Below are 17,478 nucleotides of genomic sequence, written 5' to 3' on the forward strand. Positions count from 1 at the left end.
GGTTGCTGTTAACAGAGTCATATGCTCGTGTGGCCTCTGCAGGTTTTCTGATAAGTCTTTTTGTAGTGATTCTGAATCAGCCAGCAGCCAAATCTGAGTACTCTCTCATCATATGGAAAATAAAATGACAAACAAGTAAAGCATTGAAAATTTATAGACTTTATTAACAAGTGTCTCACAATTCCAGAGAAAAACCCTCGTGTCTGACAGTTTTCATAAATGAGGGTAACTGTTCCCCCCCCCGGGAAAGATATCAATAGGAGGGGTTGGAATTGTTGCTGGGGCCCACCTCTGCATTTTCTGTAAGATGGAAAGAATCTCCTGAGAAGAGAAGAAAATACTGCAAAGAAAGCAGCTTATCTTGGGAGCTGCTTTGTTCACAGTGGTAGTGCCACAATTCCTGTGTGTGATCCCATGCCCTTCCCAAGGTCTGACAGGCTGTTCAGTGCTTGCTGGTAGCAAGCTTGCAGCAGTGCTCAGGACAAAGCAGTTTGTAATGCTTCAGCCAGACTTCTCTGCAAGAGCAAAGAGGAGAAACAGGAGTAGGGGGAAGAAGCACCATAGTGAGGGTTAGGGTTGCCTTTTTAGACACTGTCATGGATTGCAGTTTCTGGGTTCTAAGCATGGTATGTTTTCTCCTGAAAGAGGTTGTGTCATTCCACTTGGCCTTTGGTCTCCCTGCTTCAGCTGTGGTAGTCTGGATTGGTCTGGTAGATAACACAGTACCTTCAGCCACCATTTTCTACTCTGAAGGAAACAGTAGGTCCCATTTTGGGTGGAGGACTGTGACCGAAGGAAGAGGTATTTTCTGTCTCTTAACCTCCTGAAAAACTGTGGTACTAAGATGGAAAAGCAGGAGCACAGAGACTGATCAGGATGCCAAAAATACCTTTATTCCTGCAGTGCTGCTGGCAGGTCAACACCCAGGGCTCTTGAGATGAAGAAACCACTATACTTGACTTCCTAATCCTCTGCGTGGCCATAGCAACAAACCACTTTCCTCAACTTCTGCTGCAGTGGTTAAAATGGTTGCTTGTAAAATGCCAGCAGGTGTCCTTCAGGTAGTTCAGGTCAACAGCCCAGTCCAGGTGCTGACAGGCAGGGGAGCTCTGGGGGGAACAAAAAGGCAAGTCAGCAGGAAACATGAGCATGGCCTGGGAGGGGGGAACTGGACTGCCCTAAAAGAGAGGGTCACAAATGCCCAGTCAGGCATTAGGACCCAAGCCCCTCTCCTGGCCAGGCAATGTCAGCAGGCTGCTGCTGTCACATTATCAGCCATTTGTGAATCTTGCTCTGATCCAGAGATCCTGGGTAAATTCCAGGATGGTTCTTGTAAAGCAAAGCAGTACAAAGACAATTCCTATCAGTCTTTCTAGCTTATTTCAACATGATGGTAAGATCACATCTGCAGAAGACAAACACAGAGGAAGATATTGCATAGACTATTTGCAGAGTAGAACAAGGTGCTGCTTGTTCTACAGAGAGCTCTGAGTATGGCAGTCAGTGTGCCTCAGATTGAACCCCCTGCATGCAGTGGGGTTGCAGTTTGCAAATCTTTCTTGTATTTGCATTTGACACCAGGAGTCTAAGCGTCCCATGACACTGCAGAAAAATTCTGTATCTATGTCAGGGATTTAGTGTGTGTCTACATAGCACTAATGTGGATTAGCAGCTGGATAATCTTTGGTTGAATGTGCTTTTGCTAAGTCAATTAAACAAAACTCAAAGTACCATGATCTAGAGAGTCGAGATCTGGAGGAGTTAAATTGCAGAGGATCTGCTTTGACCAGCAGTCACAGAGAACTCCCTTACTTAAGGGCTGCAGATGGCTGAGCTCTGGGTCTGGAGGGAGCACAGTGAGAGCAGAGTGGGACAGAGAAGCTGCTGCCCCTTGGCTTTGGGTGTTTTGGTGGTAGTGAGAAGAGTGTGTGTGCACTGTGTGTCTTGCTCCTTACAGCCACCTCAGCTGGAAGGTGTACATGCAATGTGACACCTTGGGGTAGTGACCACAGCAGGAGAGGAATTGTTTACAGGACTGTTTTCTGGAATTACTGCATGACCATGCCACAAAATGGGCTTGCTGGCTGGCACATGACTATGTGCTGCAATCAGAAATGGTGCTCACAGAGAACAGGCTGCTCGGGCACTATCCCAGCCTGTAGATAACTGTCTGGGATTCAGCCAGGATTTGCAGTGCTTGGCAGGGTGCCATACTCCTTGCCAATATTTCCCACGCAAAGGTGGGAAGGGCTGCCCTTTACTCCAGGTTGCCACAGTCTGCCTGTACATACAGAACCTACTTAATGCTTCAGTTTGAGGCAAGAGCATAAGCTGGCAAATGAGCTGCTTCCCAAATAGTCCTAGGTGTGTGGAAATACGTCAGGTGAACAGGAGCAGCACGGGCAGGATGGAGCCTAGCTGTTGGCACTTGGCACTCATCTCAGTTATGTATTAAGAAAGGGAAGGATCCCTGACTGTTGCTCTGCCTCCAGTATTGACTCTTCTCTGGCAGGCAAGCGAGTGTCCATGTGCTCTGAAATACTGTCTTGTGCAGCATGTTGCATGGAAAGCACTGACCTAATTAAAAGGAACCATTCCAGGTTAGGTGCTGCCAGTTTATGGCCTGCGAGAGGTCCCTTCTTGTGTGAAGGAACAGCTTGCAGCTCATCTCTGTTTTGCTAATCTAATTTAGTTAATCTTGCACTTTTGAGGGAGTTTCTTCCCACTCGTGGACCTGAAGAGGTGGGTGTGTGAAGCTCACTTTGATTCTTTTTCTGTCTGCCATTAGATGTCTGTGGCAGAGATAGCGACTTGGAAGACTGGCTGTATCTCATCTCCTCTAACCATGTCAGCTCTGCTGCTGTTGTCCAACTGCTTCCCAACGCTCTGTGCTGCCCTCACTCCTAGCCAGCCTCTGGCATGGCTGTCATGTATTGCAGGCATGCTGTTCTTAAAGACTTGGGAACTGGTTCTGGTGTCCTGGCAGATCCATCTTGTTCCCAGGGCCTCACTGAAGCTCTTTTGGGGTTCTGTAGTAAGATTTTACAAAAATAATCAGGGTAGAAATTACAGGAAGACTTTCACCTCTAGCATTGACTGGGTTGTGTTGGGGTGCAGTCACCCCAGACATCTAGTCTTGGTCTCAAGCCAAGCTCAACTTTTAAGAAGCTCTGTTGCCATTGCAGTGAGGACACAAAATTTCCCATGCTGTGTCTTCCCAGGCTTAGCCCCTGCTGTCTTTTGAGGCTGTTTAAGATCCTTATTGATTGTGACATTTCCTCAGGAGCCTCCCTTGAGAAGGCTTTGGGAATAGAGGGGAAGGTCTGCCACAATATCTTACCTCTGCTGGGCAGGCTCAGATCTCTGGGCTGGGAAAGAAATTACTTAGACTCATTGCAGAGTCAATCAGTTTATTCAATGAATCGACAAGTGTTTGTTCTGCTGCCTGGAGGCAAGACAGAATTGACTGCCTTGAACTCTTAGACCCCAGTGTTGTTGCATTAGATGAAACCTTACTAAGTTTGCACAGCTGCTTGACAGGTTTGGAGACCCCAGGAAGGGATGGAGGACTAGAGAGTCACCAAGTCAGTCTTGCAGGAGATACACTGTGCTTTTATCAGCCTGTCCATGGCAGAATTCAAAGATGACTTTATCCACCTCTAAGAGGTGGTGTAAGATCTGTTTAATCTTAGCTGACAACCATGGAAGGTGACCAGCAGCTGGAAGCTGGGGCCACACACCCAAAGCAAAAAGAATTTTCTGTTCACCTTCTTTAGCACAGACTTATCTGACTGGTGTGATTGATGATATTGGGCAGAGGGATATTTTTGCTGTCCCTGCTGCCCTGGATCATGGCTTGCCATGTGGGCAGAGTCTCCTGAGTAGGCTACAGATGCTACTGTCTCTTTGCAAGAGCTGCAGAACTCTGGTCTCTGGAGATCCTGCTGTAGTCCAGGCCCTCCTCTGCCATTCATGCTTGCCCTCTCCAAAACCTTTGTTTCTATCTGGCCACAAACCTGTCCTCTGTTCAGCAGCTCATTACTTTTTCTGGCTGAATCCTGTCTCTGCCTGCTTTCAGCCCAAGCCTATTGCCTACGGATCTCTTTACTCCTTTAGCTCAATTTTGTGTCACCATGTGTGACACTCCTGCTTTTCCTGTCTGGCTGTGCTGTGCTCTCAGGGAGGTGACATCTTCCTCTTCACTCTGCACTGAAGCAGCATTCCTCCATGCTTCTCCTTGGCATCCTGCACTGTTCCCATTGTGATTCCATCATGGCACAGTGCTGTGGGCTCAAACACTGCCTGCTCTCCTTCACACTGACTCCCTCCACTTTATCTTCCAAAGGCGTGGAGAGAGGTAGATGTCACTGAACAGCAGATCCCCCTCCCTAACAAATTCCTTGCTTTCCAGGGAAGGTTATCCCTGTCTGATCTCCTGAAGGTCTTCCTAACAGTATATGATTTGTTTTTGCTTTCAGTGAAGTGCCCTCATTCTTACTTGGGCATTATGTACCCCAGGAAAAGCACCATTTTGCAATACAGGGTTCTCCCAATACTCTGACCCTCACTCCTCAGTTCATTGAGCAGCCAGAGAACAAGATCTGTGTGAGACAAGTGAAGCTCTGCTCTCCCTGATTTCTGCTGTCATGTCCTTTCAGAGCCTGAGCTGCCACACAGGGGTATTACCCCCAGACTTGCAGCCATGATGGGAAGCTCATATGCAGGGAATTGTGTGACTCCCTTTCTGTGCTTGTACAGCCAGCTCAGGACATTTCACACTGCTCAAACTTGGCAGTATTGATCAGACTAATTAAATGGCAGGCCTGGAATTAGATCGAGATTGCAAATAGGTTTCTTGCTGTGCATCTCTTCCCACTCTTGCTTTCCAGTCAAGCTCAGGTCCTTCTTGCTGTGGGAGAGCCTGTCTTTGTGACTGTTCTCTTGGTCCCTTGGGGAGCAGCTGCAGTGCGCCACTGCTATTCTTAGCTGTGAAGACAGCGTGCAAGTACCTGGCCCAGCAGAGCTGGAGCACTGCTCTCTGCCCAGCAGAACTCAAATAAATTATCCAGAAGATCTTGGTAGTGTGTAATTGAGCAGCTCTGCCACAGGCTGTGCTTCCAGCTATGTACACTCTGCTGTGCAGCAAGGCTTAATAATTGCTTGCTCCCTTGGAAGCCAAGAGCTCTGGGTTTGTCTCAAGTGATTGTGCCCTCTTCTCTGAGATTTTGGAGGGACTCCTCAGATTCACTTGCTGTGTTTCATGCTTCTTTCTTTCCTGGTGGGAGATTGCATACATCAGTTATTCTTCCTTGGCTATTTAGCCTGTCCTGAAGACGTTTTTGTCACCTGCTTTCTGGCACAGCCCTTTCTTTAATACAGAAATGAAGGGGGTAGGTGTCCTGGGTATGCCTTGAGCCTTGGCTCTGTTCAGATCTGGTGGTAATGGCTCAGGAGTGATCTGCTTTCTAACTGCTGCCGGAGCAATGATCTGTAAGTCTTTCCTAGCACTAACCAAGTCACAACCTTGATTTGCCCTGCTGCCCTGGGATGTGCTAACAGCTACAACAAGCAACAGGGGAATGTCCCTTGTACAGCACAGCTTTCACATCTGTAAAGGACTCAGGGCAGGATGTGCTGTTCCATCTCACTAATGGGTTTCTCAGTTCTGCATGGCCATCTGCTTCATGCTGACTCTCTCCTGTCCAGCTCCTGCTGCTTTGTTGGCCCCAGCCAGCTTGGCTCTCCCTTCACTTTCAAAGGAAGGGCTTGGTCTGGGGCCCAGCTCAAGCTGCATGTTGCGCCCTGGTCCCTGCGTGTCAGCAGTGCTGGCACGGGCGCTGCTGGCCGCCCGCCCAGCAGGTCCCTGGCAGCAGCAGCAGTGAGAAGCTTGTGGCTGAATGATCTGACTGATGCCGCCGTCTCCCTCTCTCTCTGCCCCAGATCGGCCGACCATTCTCTGCCTGGATCTTCCGTTTCCACAGACTTTGGCAGCTGGCAGATGGTGACAGGGTGTGGCAGTATTCGGGAGCAGGCAATCCTGAACGCAGACGCCTCTCTCCCTTGCAGCTTCCCGGATGAGTTCTCTAACACTTGCCTGTAAGTGTCTTAAATGCAGGATCTCTCCTTGGGTCTCTTGGCTGCCTGCGAGCACTGCAACTTTATCACTCTGGCACTTTCGGAGAAGCCTGGGAGCCCATAACAAACTGTTCCATCTTCTCTGCCTCGATGGTTTCTATCCACAAACTCAGTCCCTGAGCACTCTTTGCTTATGCTGAACATGGAAAGAAAATGGCACTTTCTTTGCCTAATGAGAGGGGAGCTCTTTGCTTTCTGTAGGAAGAAGAGGTTTTTCTTTGAATGCTGAATTTGGGTATAATTGAGTGCAGTTGAGGATTCGTGTTTGTCAGGACAGGACTGGTAACCCAGTTTTCTTGCTTTTCGATTTTGCTCACTGCATCTCCCCACTGGGGTCAGATCCTTGCTGGAGTAAGAGAAGGACTTTTCCTTCTGTAACCCGAATTTTGTCTGGGCTTGTGCAGTATTGTTTTCAGGTGCTGTGCCTGGCCGGTGCAGAGCCACAGAGACCTTGTGTCCTGCCACATCCTGCCATGTGAAATGGCTGGGAGGCAAATGTTCCTCCCCAAATAGAAATCCACCTCTGGAAGCTTGAAAGACTGGAGATGCTCTTTAATTGCTGTTAGAGGAGAGCCTTGGTTTGTGCCTTCAGGCTGCAAACTCTTCATCAAGAAACTGAAATGGCAGATCAGGGGCTGCTGCTAGCAAGCAATGCTAGAGCTGTGCTGCCAGATGCTCAGTCCCTTACTGAGATCTGAGTACGTGCTTTGGAGACTGAGGGCAAGTGACATGAAAACCCGTGTGTCCTGTGAGACAGGCTGCCTGCCCTAGCTCTGTGTCTCGTGTGGCTGCGTGCTGTGCTGCTGAACAGAGCAGAGCAGCTGCCTTCAAGTTACGGTGAAGCTACAAGATCCATGAATTGACAGATCAAAACGTTGCAAGAGGTGTTGGACATGGCCTGGCCTGGATTTGTTCTTCTCCTTTCGCAAGGACACACTGAGCTGCTCCTGCAGTATTTTGGAGATGGGCAAGGGAGAAGGGACTGAAGGATGGGCATCTGAATAGTGACTGCTTTACTGTGTCCTGAGCCTGGCTGTGCTTGGTCACTGCTCAGCACCAGCAAGTTGTTGCTGCCCTTGGAATTGGATCTAATGTCAGAATAGGGAATTCAATAGAGAAACATGAATCAAAGTTGATAGGCCTTAGGCTTATGCAGTTTGGAAAGTGACTGCTCGGAGCAGTGGATTCAAAAGGAGGAGAACACTGGTGGTGCTTCTCCTGTGGGTGCTCTGCCCTGTTCAGCTATTCACTAAAGCTGTGGGTTGCTTGAGGGCTGAGGACTGCTCAACTGAAGCTGCTGGGACCAGGCACTGCACTGAAAGGATGAAGAGTTCCCAGCAGTGTTGTGTTGAGCTTTACCCAGAGCCTCTACCCTCTCTCTGTTCTGCATCAGCCTTGTTTGCTCAGGACTCCATTGTGGTTTTATCCCAGTTTTTGCAGCCCAACACAGTATGATTTTTTTTCTTTTAATTCCATTTAAGTTCCCATTTTGCATCTTCACTGGCAGCAGCTCGATGAAGGTATGCTTTTCACAGCCTACTTCTTGTGCTTGTGTGGGGCTTGTCAGGGCTTACTTCGAGCTGGGGCTTTGACAGCCTCCTCTCATCCCGCACCCCAAGCTGCAGGCAAGCGGGCAGGCTGTAGGAAGTGTAGCGGGGCAGAGTGCCGTGGATTTGGCAAGGAAGCACGACCTGCCTCCGCGGTGAACAGTTCAGGGTGAAATCCTGCAGCCAGTCTGCAGGGCTTGGTGTGGAGCAGTGGCTGGCTGCTTGACCCTGTGCCTTGGGGTGTCTCGCTCCACGAAACAAACCGAAAAACCCAAATACAAAATCTGCCTTATAAAGAGGTGTGAGAGCCACAAGACACGGGACCTAACTGCTGTACGCCCTCGCTTACCTCTGCGCGTGACATCTGAGATCGCTGTACTTGGGTGCAAGTAAGTCCTGCCTTCACGGAGTTTATTTTAAATGCTAGCGGGTTTGCGAGTTCCACGTCCTAATTAGGTTGCCAAAAAGCATCGCTAATGTGTTTAGATATGTTGTTGCCTTTTTTTGCCCTCTGGCTTCTCTTTATTATCAGACACAGTAAACAGCGGCCTGGTTGGCTGCCTCGGCATCGCTTGCTGTTTATAGGCCTCCCACCATATCCTCTTGCTGCTGTTTCCGGACCGAAGCTGTTGGCTGTGGGTGGTTAACACTTCCATTCAAATGAGCTGTGCCAATTTATAGCCAGCCCAGGCGCTGGAAGATTAAAGAGAATTTTTTATGGGGAAGGTTCGCACTGTGCCCTTGGAGTGACCTTTGAGGAATGTCTTAATCTCTCTGGGAACCACTGGCTTGTCGCAGAGGCACCACAGCAAGGATCGTTTGAGGCTGGAGAGTTTGGAACAGCTGCCTCTGGGCCCCAGTCTTGCTTTCCCCTGCTCCCTCGGCTAGTCTTGCCTTCCTTCTGCTGTTTTCCCCCTGCCCCTAACCAGGTGTGTGGATCAGCAGGAGAGGAGAGCAGGTCCCATGGGAAGTCATGCCCTACTCTGCTCCTGTTTGCTGAGAGCAGCCATGCTGGGGAACAGAAGTGCTGCTCAGCTCTCCTCTTCCTATGGCTGGAGTGTTCCTTGGGGCTTTTGTCACCTTATCTGCTCCTTCTCATCCCCCCTTCCACAAAGCTGTCTGTGCTGTTCACAGGCATGCAAGGCTTGGGCTGGTGGAAGTGAGAGATGGCTGCAAATAGGTTGGAAGCGACTGTCCAGGTACAGCACATGTGGACAGGCTTCATCTGTGTGAGGAACGGAGGGAGCTGGCATAGGGACTGATGTCAGCAGCCACTTTGCCAAAGCACCACTTTGTTTATGAACTGCAGCCTTATGAACACTATGGTGGTGGGAGAAACGGGGACAGTGGGGTGTGTGAAGGAGGAAACCCCATGGGGAGCAGGAGACTGAGGCTGCAGCTGGCTCCGTGGGTTGGATGAGGAGGCAGTGGCACCAGCTGCCACCAGCTCTGTGGACGGAGCCTTTTTGCCTTGCACTGCCTTAGCCACTGCAGCCCCTTGAGCACCATAGTCCTGTGTCAGGAGTGAGAGCTGGGATGTGGAGAGTGATGGCTGCAGTCACTGACCTCCCCTTCTCTCTCCTAGACTGGTGTCAGCGAGTGACCGTGAGTCTCGTCTGGAGGAAGTGCGTTCTGCCTTTCTGGCAAGCTACAGCCGGACCATCGGCCTAAAGGCCGTGCCCCCCAGCCCCTCTGGGGCCATCGGTGGCCTCCTCGAGCAGTTTGTGCGGGGCGTGGGACTGAGAGGCAGCAGCACCCTCTGAACACAGCGTTCCCAGACCACTGCCTGGAAAACTGGGGCTGGCATGTCCCCCAGCAGAGTCCTGGGACCCTCTTCTTGGTGCGGGCACCTGCTGCACCCAGCGCCTGCCGCCAGCCCCCCCTGCCTGGGGCCTGGGGGTGCGGGGTCTTCGGCGAGTCTGCAGTAAATGACCCGAGCTGTGCCCTCTCCTGCCTCCTCTCTGGGCTGCGGGCGGGGGCTGCGGGGGCGGCGCGGGGGAGCCGCTCACTATAAATAGCTCGGCCCACTCTTCGCGAGCGTCGGCACCGAAATAACACCGAACCGAACCTGGGAGGAAGCCCCCGGCGGGGCGGAATTGGGGCTGAGCCCCCTGGTGCCCCTGACTGGGAATCGCGGGCGGGACGTTCCGGTGGAGCTGAGCCCCAGGAGCTGAACCCCCTGGTGCCCGGGTTGGTGCCACCGCTGCCGGCAGGGAAGGGCCGTCGTGCTCGAGCTGTGCTGAGCCGTGCCCGAGCCGAGCCGAGCCGTGCCCGTGCCGTACCCGCCCCCGGGCGCGCCTCCTCGGCGGCGCGGGAGGAGGCGGCGCGGAGCATCAGCGGCGCCCGGGCGGGGATGGCGGCTCCGGGAGCGCTGGAGCCGGCGGCCGGCAGCGTGCCGGGCACCAAGGTGGAGCTCACCGTGTCCTGCCGGTGAGCCGGGAGCCGGGTGAGGGAGCGGGAGGGCGGCGGCCAGTCCGTGGACGCGGGTGGGTGCGAAACGCACCGGGATGCGCGGCGGGGCTGCTCGCTGCGTCCCGTTGCCCGCCGCTCAGCCCCTGGCTCGAGGCATTGTGAGCTGCGCGTCCTCCTCTCTCCCCGGGTAGCTCTCGGTGCCAGGGCGTATGCCCAGCGTCCCTCTGCCCTGCTGCTACCCGTCCCGTCACCTTCCTGGGGTCCCATGGGATGCTGTCACCGGGCACGGCTGCGTGAAGCGACCCGATGCCCTCACCCGCGGCTGGGGCGAGGGACGGCCGCTCGCGGGGCGATGCTTGTGGGAGATGGGTGATGCTAGCGGGACGCGGGGTGCCGGCGCTGGCTGCGAGCTCGGTGCAAGGCACCGGGAACGGGAACGTGGCAGCGGGATGGGGGCTGCGGGAAAGGGGCTGCTCTGTGCCCCAGCTTCTGGCCAGGGTCCGCCGATCAAGCAGCGGCGGCTGAGCCGATCTGACGGCGGCTAAATATAGCCCGTCGGAGGCACCGCTGCTTGCGGCCGGGGGTCCCGCTCGCAGGGACAGGCACCAACGTCCTGCTGGGGGGTAGCGTCCCCGTGCCGTGGGTCCTGTGGCACGGAGTGCCCCGACCAGGGTGGGTACCTCCAGCACATCACCGAGCTCTGCAAACTCTGGGCCGGGCCGGGGGCTGTTGTGCTCTCCCCGCGACTGAGCCCTGGCCCCCGCTGCCAGCTTCCCTCACAGCAGGTAGAGGAACTGTAGGTCCACGGGACCGAGCAGCTCCAGGCAGGGTCCGGGGGTCACAGCTGGAGAGCTGGAGACAACCGAAGGCAGCCTTCGGCTTCGCAGCCCGAGGACCCAGCCCAGGGTGGGGTCTCCCCCCTGCGTGCTGGGGCCAGGGGAGCTGGCTTGGCCCCGCAGCCCCTGGCCGTACCCCAGTCCACCCTGTGCTGCCACCCCGGGGGTGCGGGAACTATCCCAGCAGAGCCGGTAGCATTCCCCGGCACTTCCCGGTGTCACACCGTGCACAGGACGACGATCAATCGCTCTGCCGGTAGGTGTGTCGGGGGATGCCCACTGGCTGCTCAGCCCCTGCTCCCAGTGTCTCCTTTCTTCTCACTTCTGCACCCTGCCATTAGCCAAGCTCCTGCTGCCGGGGCGCGGCGGGCACTCAGCCGGCGCCGGCGGCACCGGGGAAGGTTTCATCCTGTAAATGGGTTCCCTGTCATGTTCAATCATCATCAGCGCTGGAGACGCTGCTCGCCGCTTGCTCTGCTGCCCCACCGAACCTTGCAAAGGGAGCCAGTGCATCTCCTTGGGAGTGCCGATGCTCTTATCCATGGGTGCCAGCACGGCCCTCTGGCATGGTGCTGACCTGTGATCAGGGGGATGGACACGGGGACCCGTTGCTGGGCCAGGTGGATGGCCGCTCAGGTTGGCTCATGCCTGGCTCTTCCCCCCAGGAACCTGCTGGACATGGACACCTTCTCCAAGTCTGACCCAGGTGGGTGGCAGAGCCGGGCAGGGGGCATGGTATGGCACAAACGCAGCACGGCATGGCAGCCTGGCTCTGCTCCTCTCTCCGCAGTGGTGGTCCTCTTTGTGCAGGTCTCGGGGAGCAGCGAGTGGAAGGAGGTGAGCGTGGCCCCCTCTCCTGGTTAATCCCCGGCTGGGTTAAATGGGCCCATATGGCCACCCGTGTCCACGCTAATGATCCCTCCCCGTCCACGCTAATGATCCGGCCCCGCCAGCAGCGCTAATCCCCCACCGGGATTAGCGCCAAGGCGGCTGCGATGGGGACGGGTCCTGGGGGGGGCCACCCTCACCCCTCTCCCTGCAGTTCGGACGCACCGAGGTGATCGACAACACCCTGAACCCCGACTTTGTCCGCAAGTTCGTCCTCGACTACTACTTTGAGGAGAAGCAAAACCTTCGCTTCGATGTGTGAGTAGGGTGGCCAGGGAAGGGCTTGGCTCCGCTGAGGGTGGAACAAAGCACTGAGTCAGTAATAAATAATGACAATAAATAAGAATTCAGTGTCGAATAGCATGGATGGGTGGAGAAGTGGGGTTGTGTGCTGGAGCATCCCTGCAGGCACCAGCTCAGGGCTCTGCTCTCCCACACCAGCTACAACGTGGACTCCAAGAGCTGCTCCGCCTTAAAGCAGGTGAGCACAGCCTGTGCCGGGGGGACACCCCAAGGCTGTGCCCTGTGTGGGTGCTGTCAGGGGGGGACAAGTGCCCCTCGGTGGGCTCTAACCTGCTCTCCATCTCTCCATGCCCCGTGGGGACTGGCAGAAGGTATGTGCCTGCCACACAGCAGCCCCTGCTCTGCCCTGGGAATTCTGAACCTAGGAGTGCCGAGTGGGGCAGGATGGGGCCTGGACACTCCATAGGGTTGGCTTTTGAGGGGTAAGATGGGTCTAGGGTGGCCCAAGGGGTCCAGGACAGGTCAGGGCATGGAGGGCAGTTTGGGGGGGACACAGGATGGGTCCAGGGATGTGGGCTGGCCCTGGGGGCACAGAATGAGTGTAAGGCACATGGACTGGGCACCTGGGGTAGTCCTGGGGATGGACAATGCGTCCTGGGCTGCAAGGTGGCTCTTGGGTCACAGTGTGACCCAAGAGCTTCAGGAAACTTGAGGTGGCCCAGAGTCAGATTGGTGGCAGGTCCCATGGGTGCACTGGGAGAGAAAGTGGTGGGTGTAGGTGGTAGGGGACCGGGACAACCGCCCTCCATGGTCTCATAGTGCTTTGTTTGGGGCGCAGGACTTCCTGGGGCAAGCATTTGTGGCACTGGGAGAGGTGATTGGGTCCCAGCGGGGACGCCTGGAGAGACCCCTAACGTGAGTCACACCCTGTGGTGAGGTGAGGTGAGGTGGGAGGGTCCCACACAGTGTCTCCACCACCTGCTCCGCTGGACCCGTCCCTGCATGTCCTGTGCTGGGGATTCTGATCACACTGCCAAGCACCACCAGCTGTGGGACAGAAGCCCCAACCCTGACCTCTTCTCTTGTCCCTGAACTGTCCTCCTTATCCCCAAGCTGACTGTGCCTCTGGTTCCAGGGGTGTCCCAGGGAAGCGGTGTGGGACTATCTTGCTCCTGGCTGAGGAACTGAGCAACTGCCGGGTGAGTACCCATGTACCAGCTGCAGGGTGGAGAGGACTGCATGGTCCCTCAGTACAGAAGCTGCTGGTGCCAGGGGTGAGGAGGTGGCTGGCAGTGACAGTCCCTGTCCCCAGGACATCGTCACAATGCAGCTGTGTGCCAACAAGCTGGATAAGAAGGACTTCTTTGGAAAATCCGATCCTTTCCTCGTCTTCTATCGTAGCAATGAGGATGGCACGTGAGCACAGGGACCCAGTGGGGCAGACAGGGTGCCAATGTCACCAGACAGGCCTAACCCTGCCCTGTCCCCCCAGCTTTACTATCTGCCATAAGACAGAGGTGGTGAAGAACACACTCAACCCAGTGTGGCAGCCCTTCACCATACCTGTGCGTGCCCTCTGCAACGGCGACTACGACCGGTACAGGAACGGGGATGGGACAGGGACACGGGCAGCCGTGGGGCCAGAGCAGGCTATGAGCAGTTCTTTGTGGGCTTGGCCCCGCCACGACAGGCAGCTCAGAATTGGGTCCTGATCGGGTTTTTTTCTCTTTTGCAACCCAAATTACATAAAGGCATCCCCCTCCTTTCCAGGGCCCCCACCATGACCCAAATTTCCTGCTCCCTCCTGGCAGAGCTGCAGGCTGGGCAGCTCTGCTGGAAGTTGGTGGGCAGGGTGCTACTGTGGGTTGGGCTGTGGGCCTGGGTGTCTCCGAATCAGGGGCTGGAGGGGCTGTGCCAGCCTGGCTGGTGGCTTACCCAATATGTGCCTTCACTTTCAGGACGGTGAAGATAGATGTGTACGACTGGGATCGGGATGGGAGGTGAGGGAAGGGACACCAGGGTGCTGCTGAAGCTTCCCAGGGCACCTGTCAGCCAGGTGCCTGGCCGTACTGACCCGTGTTCCTCCTGCAGCCATGACTTCATTGGGGAATTTGCCACCAGCTACCGGGAGCTCTCTCGAGCACAGAGTCAGTTCACAGTGTATGAGGTAGGGTGGTGGGTCAGGGTGAGGGCAGGGTGCACTCCATGCTGGGACTGACTCACCCCTGTGCCTGCAGGTGCTGAATCCCAGGAAGAAATGCAAGAAAAAGAAATATGTGAATTCTGGCACTGTGAGTGGGGCTGGGGAATTCCTGGGCCTCCTGCCTTCCAGGGGCTGGTGTGGCTCCACCTGCTGTGTGTGCCAGGTTCAGGGGGCTCCAGATCTGATCCCCTGTGCCCACAGGTGACACTGCTCTCCTTCTCTGTTGAGTCTGAGTTCACCTTCGTTGACTACATACGGGGCGGGTGAGTGGGGGGCCGGGAGCCCCCCAGCTCCTCGAGATCCCACATGGCTGAGAGTCTTGGGGCAAGGACAGTGGTGACAGTGAAGGTTCAGCCTGGGGGTGACAAGGGGGTAGTGGGGCTGGGAAGTAGATACAGAACAGTGGCATGGGGCTGTGGGGTGCTGGCTGGGGAAGGGGGGCCGAGGCAGTGGGTCTGGGCAGGGAAACTCCAGCACTGTGGGGCTGGAAGATGGTGTCCCTGTGCTGCGGGGCCGGCAGCCTCCCTCACTCTCCCCCTTAAGGACGCAGCTGAATTTCACTGTTGCCATTGACTTCACGGCCTCCAATGGTGAGTGTACCTGGTGTCTGGGGGGTCCCCATTACCGTGGGGCTGGCCATGGGGCAGGTGTGATGGGCACTGTGCTGCAGGGTTGCCATCACAGCCCACCTCACTGCACTACGTGAGCCCCTACCAGCTGAGCGCCTATGCCCTGGCACTGAAGGCAGTAGGGGAAATCATCCAGGACTACGACAGTGACAAGCTCTTCCCTGCCTATGGCTTTGGTGCCAAAGTCCCACCTGACGGCAAGATCTCCCACCAGTTTCCTCTGGTACGCCCTCCCTGTGGGACGAGGATGAGAGTGAACCCAGATCCCCTGGCTGTGGGGCAGAGCTGGTCTTGGGGGTGCCCACAGCAGCTTGGCAGGGAGGCAAAGCACCCCAGCAACATTCTGCCCCAGCGTCCCACAGCCTGGGGGACACCAGGAGCTGTGGTCCCCCATTAAGTGCCCCATCTCTGTCCCCTAGAACAACAATGTGGAGAACCCCAGCTGTGCCGGCATTGAAGGTGTGCTGGAGTCCTACCTCCAAAGCCTGCGCACCGTCCAGCTCTATGGTCCTACCAACTTTGCTCCTGTCATCAACCAGGTGGCTGGGTGAGCACTGGGCACTGTCCCCTTTGCCATCTCCAAATGCCATCTGTCCCACAGCAGGGTCGACTGCCCCACACCAGTGGGGTGCTTGAGGGCCCCCATCCCTTTTCCCCATAGGATAGCCGCCCAGGTGACCGATGGCTCACAATACCACGTCCTCCTCATCATCACTGATGGTGTCATCTCTGACATGCTGCAGACCAAGGAAGCCATTGTCACCGTGAGTGCACCCTTGTTGCTCTGAGTTCACCTCACATGGACACTATCCTAGCTGACACCCTGCCTCTGCTCCACAGGCTTCCTCCCTGCCCATGTCCATCATCATTGTGGGAGTAGGTCCAGCTGAGTTTGAAGGTGAGTTGGGACTTGGGGACACCAGGGAGGAGGGATGGAAATATTGTCCCTTCTTCTGGGACACCAAAGACATCCAAAGGGCTGGTGTTTCCATCCCTGGTGTTCATCCCACCGAGGCTTGGTGACACCAGCTGTCACCCCCAGCCATGGAGGAGCTGGACGGTGATGAGGTACGGTTGTCTTCCCGGGGACGGTATGCTGAGAGGGACATTGTACAGGTAAGTCTGGCATTGAACCCAGACCTGCTATGGGTGAGAGATGCTCAGTCCCCCTTGCTGAACCCCACAGCAATAGAGTTTCCAACCTGACTACAAACTTCTTGCCCTCAAAGTTTGTGCCATTTCGGGATTATGTGGACGACTCAGGCAACCAGGTGCTGAGCATGGCCCGCCTGGCCAAGGATGTGCTGGCTGAGATCCCTGAGCAGCTGCTCTCTTACATGAAGACCCGTGATATCAAGCCTCGCCGGGCAGATCCCGAGTAGCTCTTCCATGAGCCATGGGACTGACTGGTGGGGTGCGGATCTGTTACCTTTTTTCTGCCGGTGGCCAGGGCTTAACTATGGAGATGTGGCCCCTTTAGGGAGATAATCAGCTGCTATGGTTGGTCAAAACAGGACTGGGACCCGCTTCTGGCAGTGAGACCACAGGGTTGGACATCCTCGGCTGCCCCTTCCTCCTGCCCGATGTCCAGCAACAAGGCGGGACTGTCCCTGGACCCTGGCAGTGCGGGCAGGGCCAGCGCCGCGGGGAACATGGTGTGTGCCACGGTGTGCGTGTCCCTGGAGAGCAGCCTGGCCTTTGCCCCAGGGGAAGGCTGACCCTGAGTGCCGGCCGGGGGTCTCAGCCCCGCTGCTCCATGGGGCAGCGGCCTCGCCCTGCTCCTGCCTGCACCCCATTCCTGCCTGCACCCCGCCCCTGCCTGTGCCCTCTCCTCCGACTCTGCTAATCCGGCTGGCCGGCCTGCCTCATGCCCTGCTGCACGGCCGGGGCTCCAGCCGCCGGGGGGCGCCGGGCAGGAGGGCAGGCGGGTCTCTACTGCGTTACCGACTGTAAATAAACTGCTCAACTGGGTCTGCTGCCGTGCTGGGGCAGGGGGAGCGGGGAGAGCAAGGGTGACGAGAGGACCAGTGGGGCGGGGGTGGCCAGGGGGCCGAAGGTACCGGGGGCCGTGTACCCAGGCCGGGGGAACCGGGAGGACCTTGAAAATTGGGGGGACCTCGCAGACAGAGGGGTCCAGAGGAACCGGGAGGACCGAAAGGGTGAGGGGAGCGAGGGGGGTCGGGTTGGGGCGGGGCCGGGCGGTAGCAGCGGGGTCTGTGATTCGAGGCGGCAGATTCGTCACCGCCATTGAGGCGCGACCCGGCCTGGTCCCGCCGTTCCCACGTGGCCTCCTCGCGCTATCGTCGCTGCCGCCGCCGCCTTCCTCGTCCCCTCCGTCCTCGCTGCCGCCGGTCCCGCCCGGTGCTGCTGCCCGGCGGTGCCGTGGCGAAAGTGCGGTTGCTAAGGGCGGCGCGGCGCTTTACCCAGCGGCCGCCCCGCGCCAGGCGCCGCCGCAGCTCCATTGTTGGGGCCGGCCCGGGCCCGCCGCCGCCGCCGCCGCTGCCGCCCATGGAGCCGCCCGCCCGCTGAGCGCGGCCCCGCGCCGGGGAGCGCCGCCACACGGAAGGAGCGGGCAGCGGGGAGCC

The 17,478-nt window shown here is 56.5% G+C and overlaps 2 protein-coding genes across 13 annotated transcripts in view; both read left to right on the forward strand.

The window, feature by feature from the left end:
* MTMR14 (myotubularin related protein 14) overlaps positions 1-9,630 on the forward strand; it is a 31,258-nt gene extending 21,628 nt beyond the window's left edge. For 2 of the 3 annotated variants that reach the window (XM_059856600.1, XM_059856602.1), the window contains 2 exons: positions 5,941-6,096; positions 9,268-9,630. In XM_059856600.1, the coding sequence (XP_059712583.1) occupies positions 5,941-6,096; positions 9,268-9,445 (334 nt within the window). In that variant the 3' untranslated portion in view covers positions 9,446-9,630. The remainder of the gene's footprint in view (positions 1-5,940; positions 6,097-9,267) is intronic. The other variant, XM_059856601.1, reaches the window with a different exon arrangement.
* Positions 9,631-9,776: 146 nt separating this feature from the next.
* CPNE9 (copine family member 9) lies at positions 9,777-16,864 on the forward strand. Of its 10 annotated transcripts, XM_059856605.1 has the most exons (21): positions 9,777-10,112; positions 11,596-11,636; positions 11,721-11,767; positions 11,973-12,076; positions 12,260-12,299; positions 12,430-12,432; positions 12,900-12,976; positions 13,197-13,260; positions 13,374-13,477; positions 13,554-13,658; positions 14,020-14,061; positions 14,153-14,228; positions 14,299-14,352; positions 14,466-14,527; positions 14,808-14,854; positions 14,935-15,116; positions 15,313-15,440; positions 15,555-15,657; positions 15,734-15,791; positions 15,936-16,009; positions 16,123-16,864. In XM_059856605.1, the coding sequence occupies exons 1-21, from the start codon at positions 10,036-10,038 to the stop codon at positions 16,273-16,275; spliced, it is 1,641 nt and encodes a 546-aa protein (XP_059712588.1). In that variant the 5' UTR covers positions 9,777-10,035; the 3' UTR covers positions 16,276-16,864. The 10 variants fall into 10 exon arrangements, 7 of the variants coding, with proteins under 7 accessions (XP_059712588.1, XP_059712589.1, XP_059712587.1 ...); XM_059856606.1 differs by lacking the exon at positions 12,430-12,432; XM_059856604.1 differs by lacking the exon at positions 12,430-12,432 and having other exon boundaries at positions 14,153-14,208; positions 14,299-14,527; positions 16,123-16,307; positions 16,408-16,864.
* The last annotated feature ends 614 nt before the right edge of the window (positions 16,865-17,478 follow it).

The sequence above is a fragment of the Haemorhous mexicanus genome, chromosome 11 (genome assembly GCF_027477595.1).
Source record: "Haemorhous mexicanus isolate bHaeMex1 chromosome 11, bHaeMex1.pri, whole genome shotgun sequence".
In the NCBI taxonomy this organism is placed as follows: domain Eukaryota; kingdom Metazoa; phylum Chordata; class Aves; order Passeriformes; family Fringillidae; genus Haemorhous; species Haemorhous mexicanus.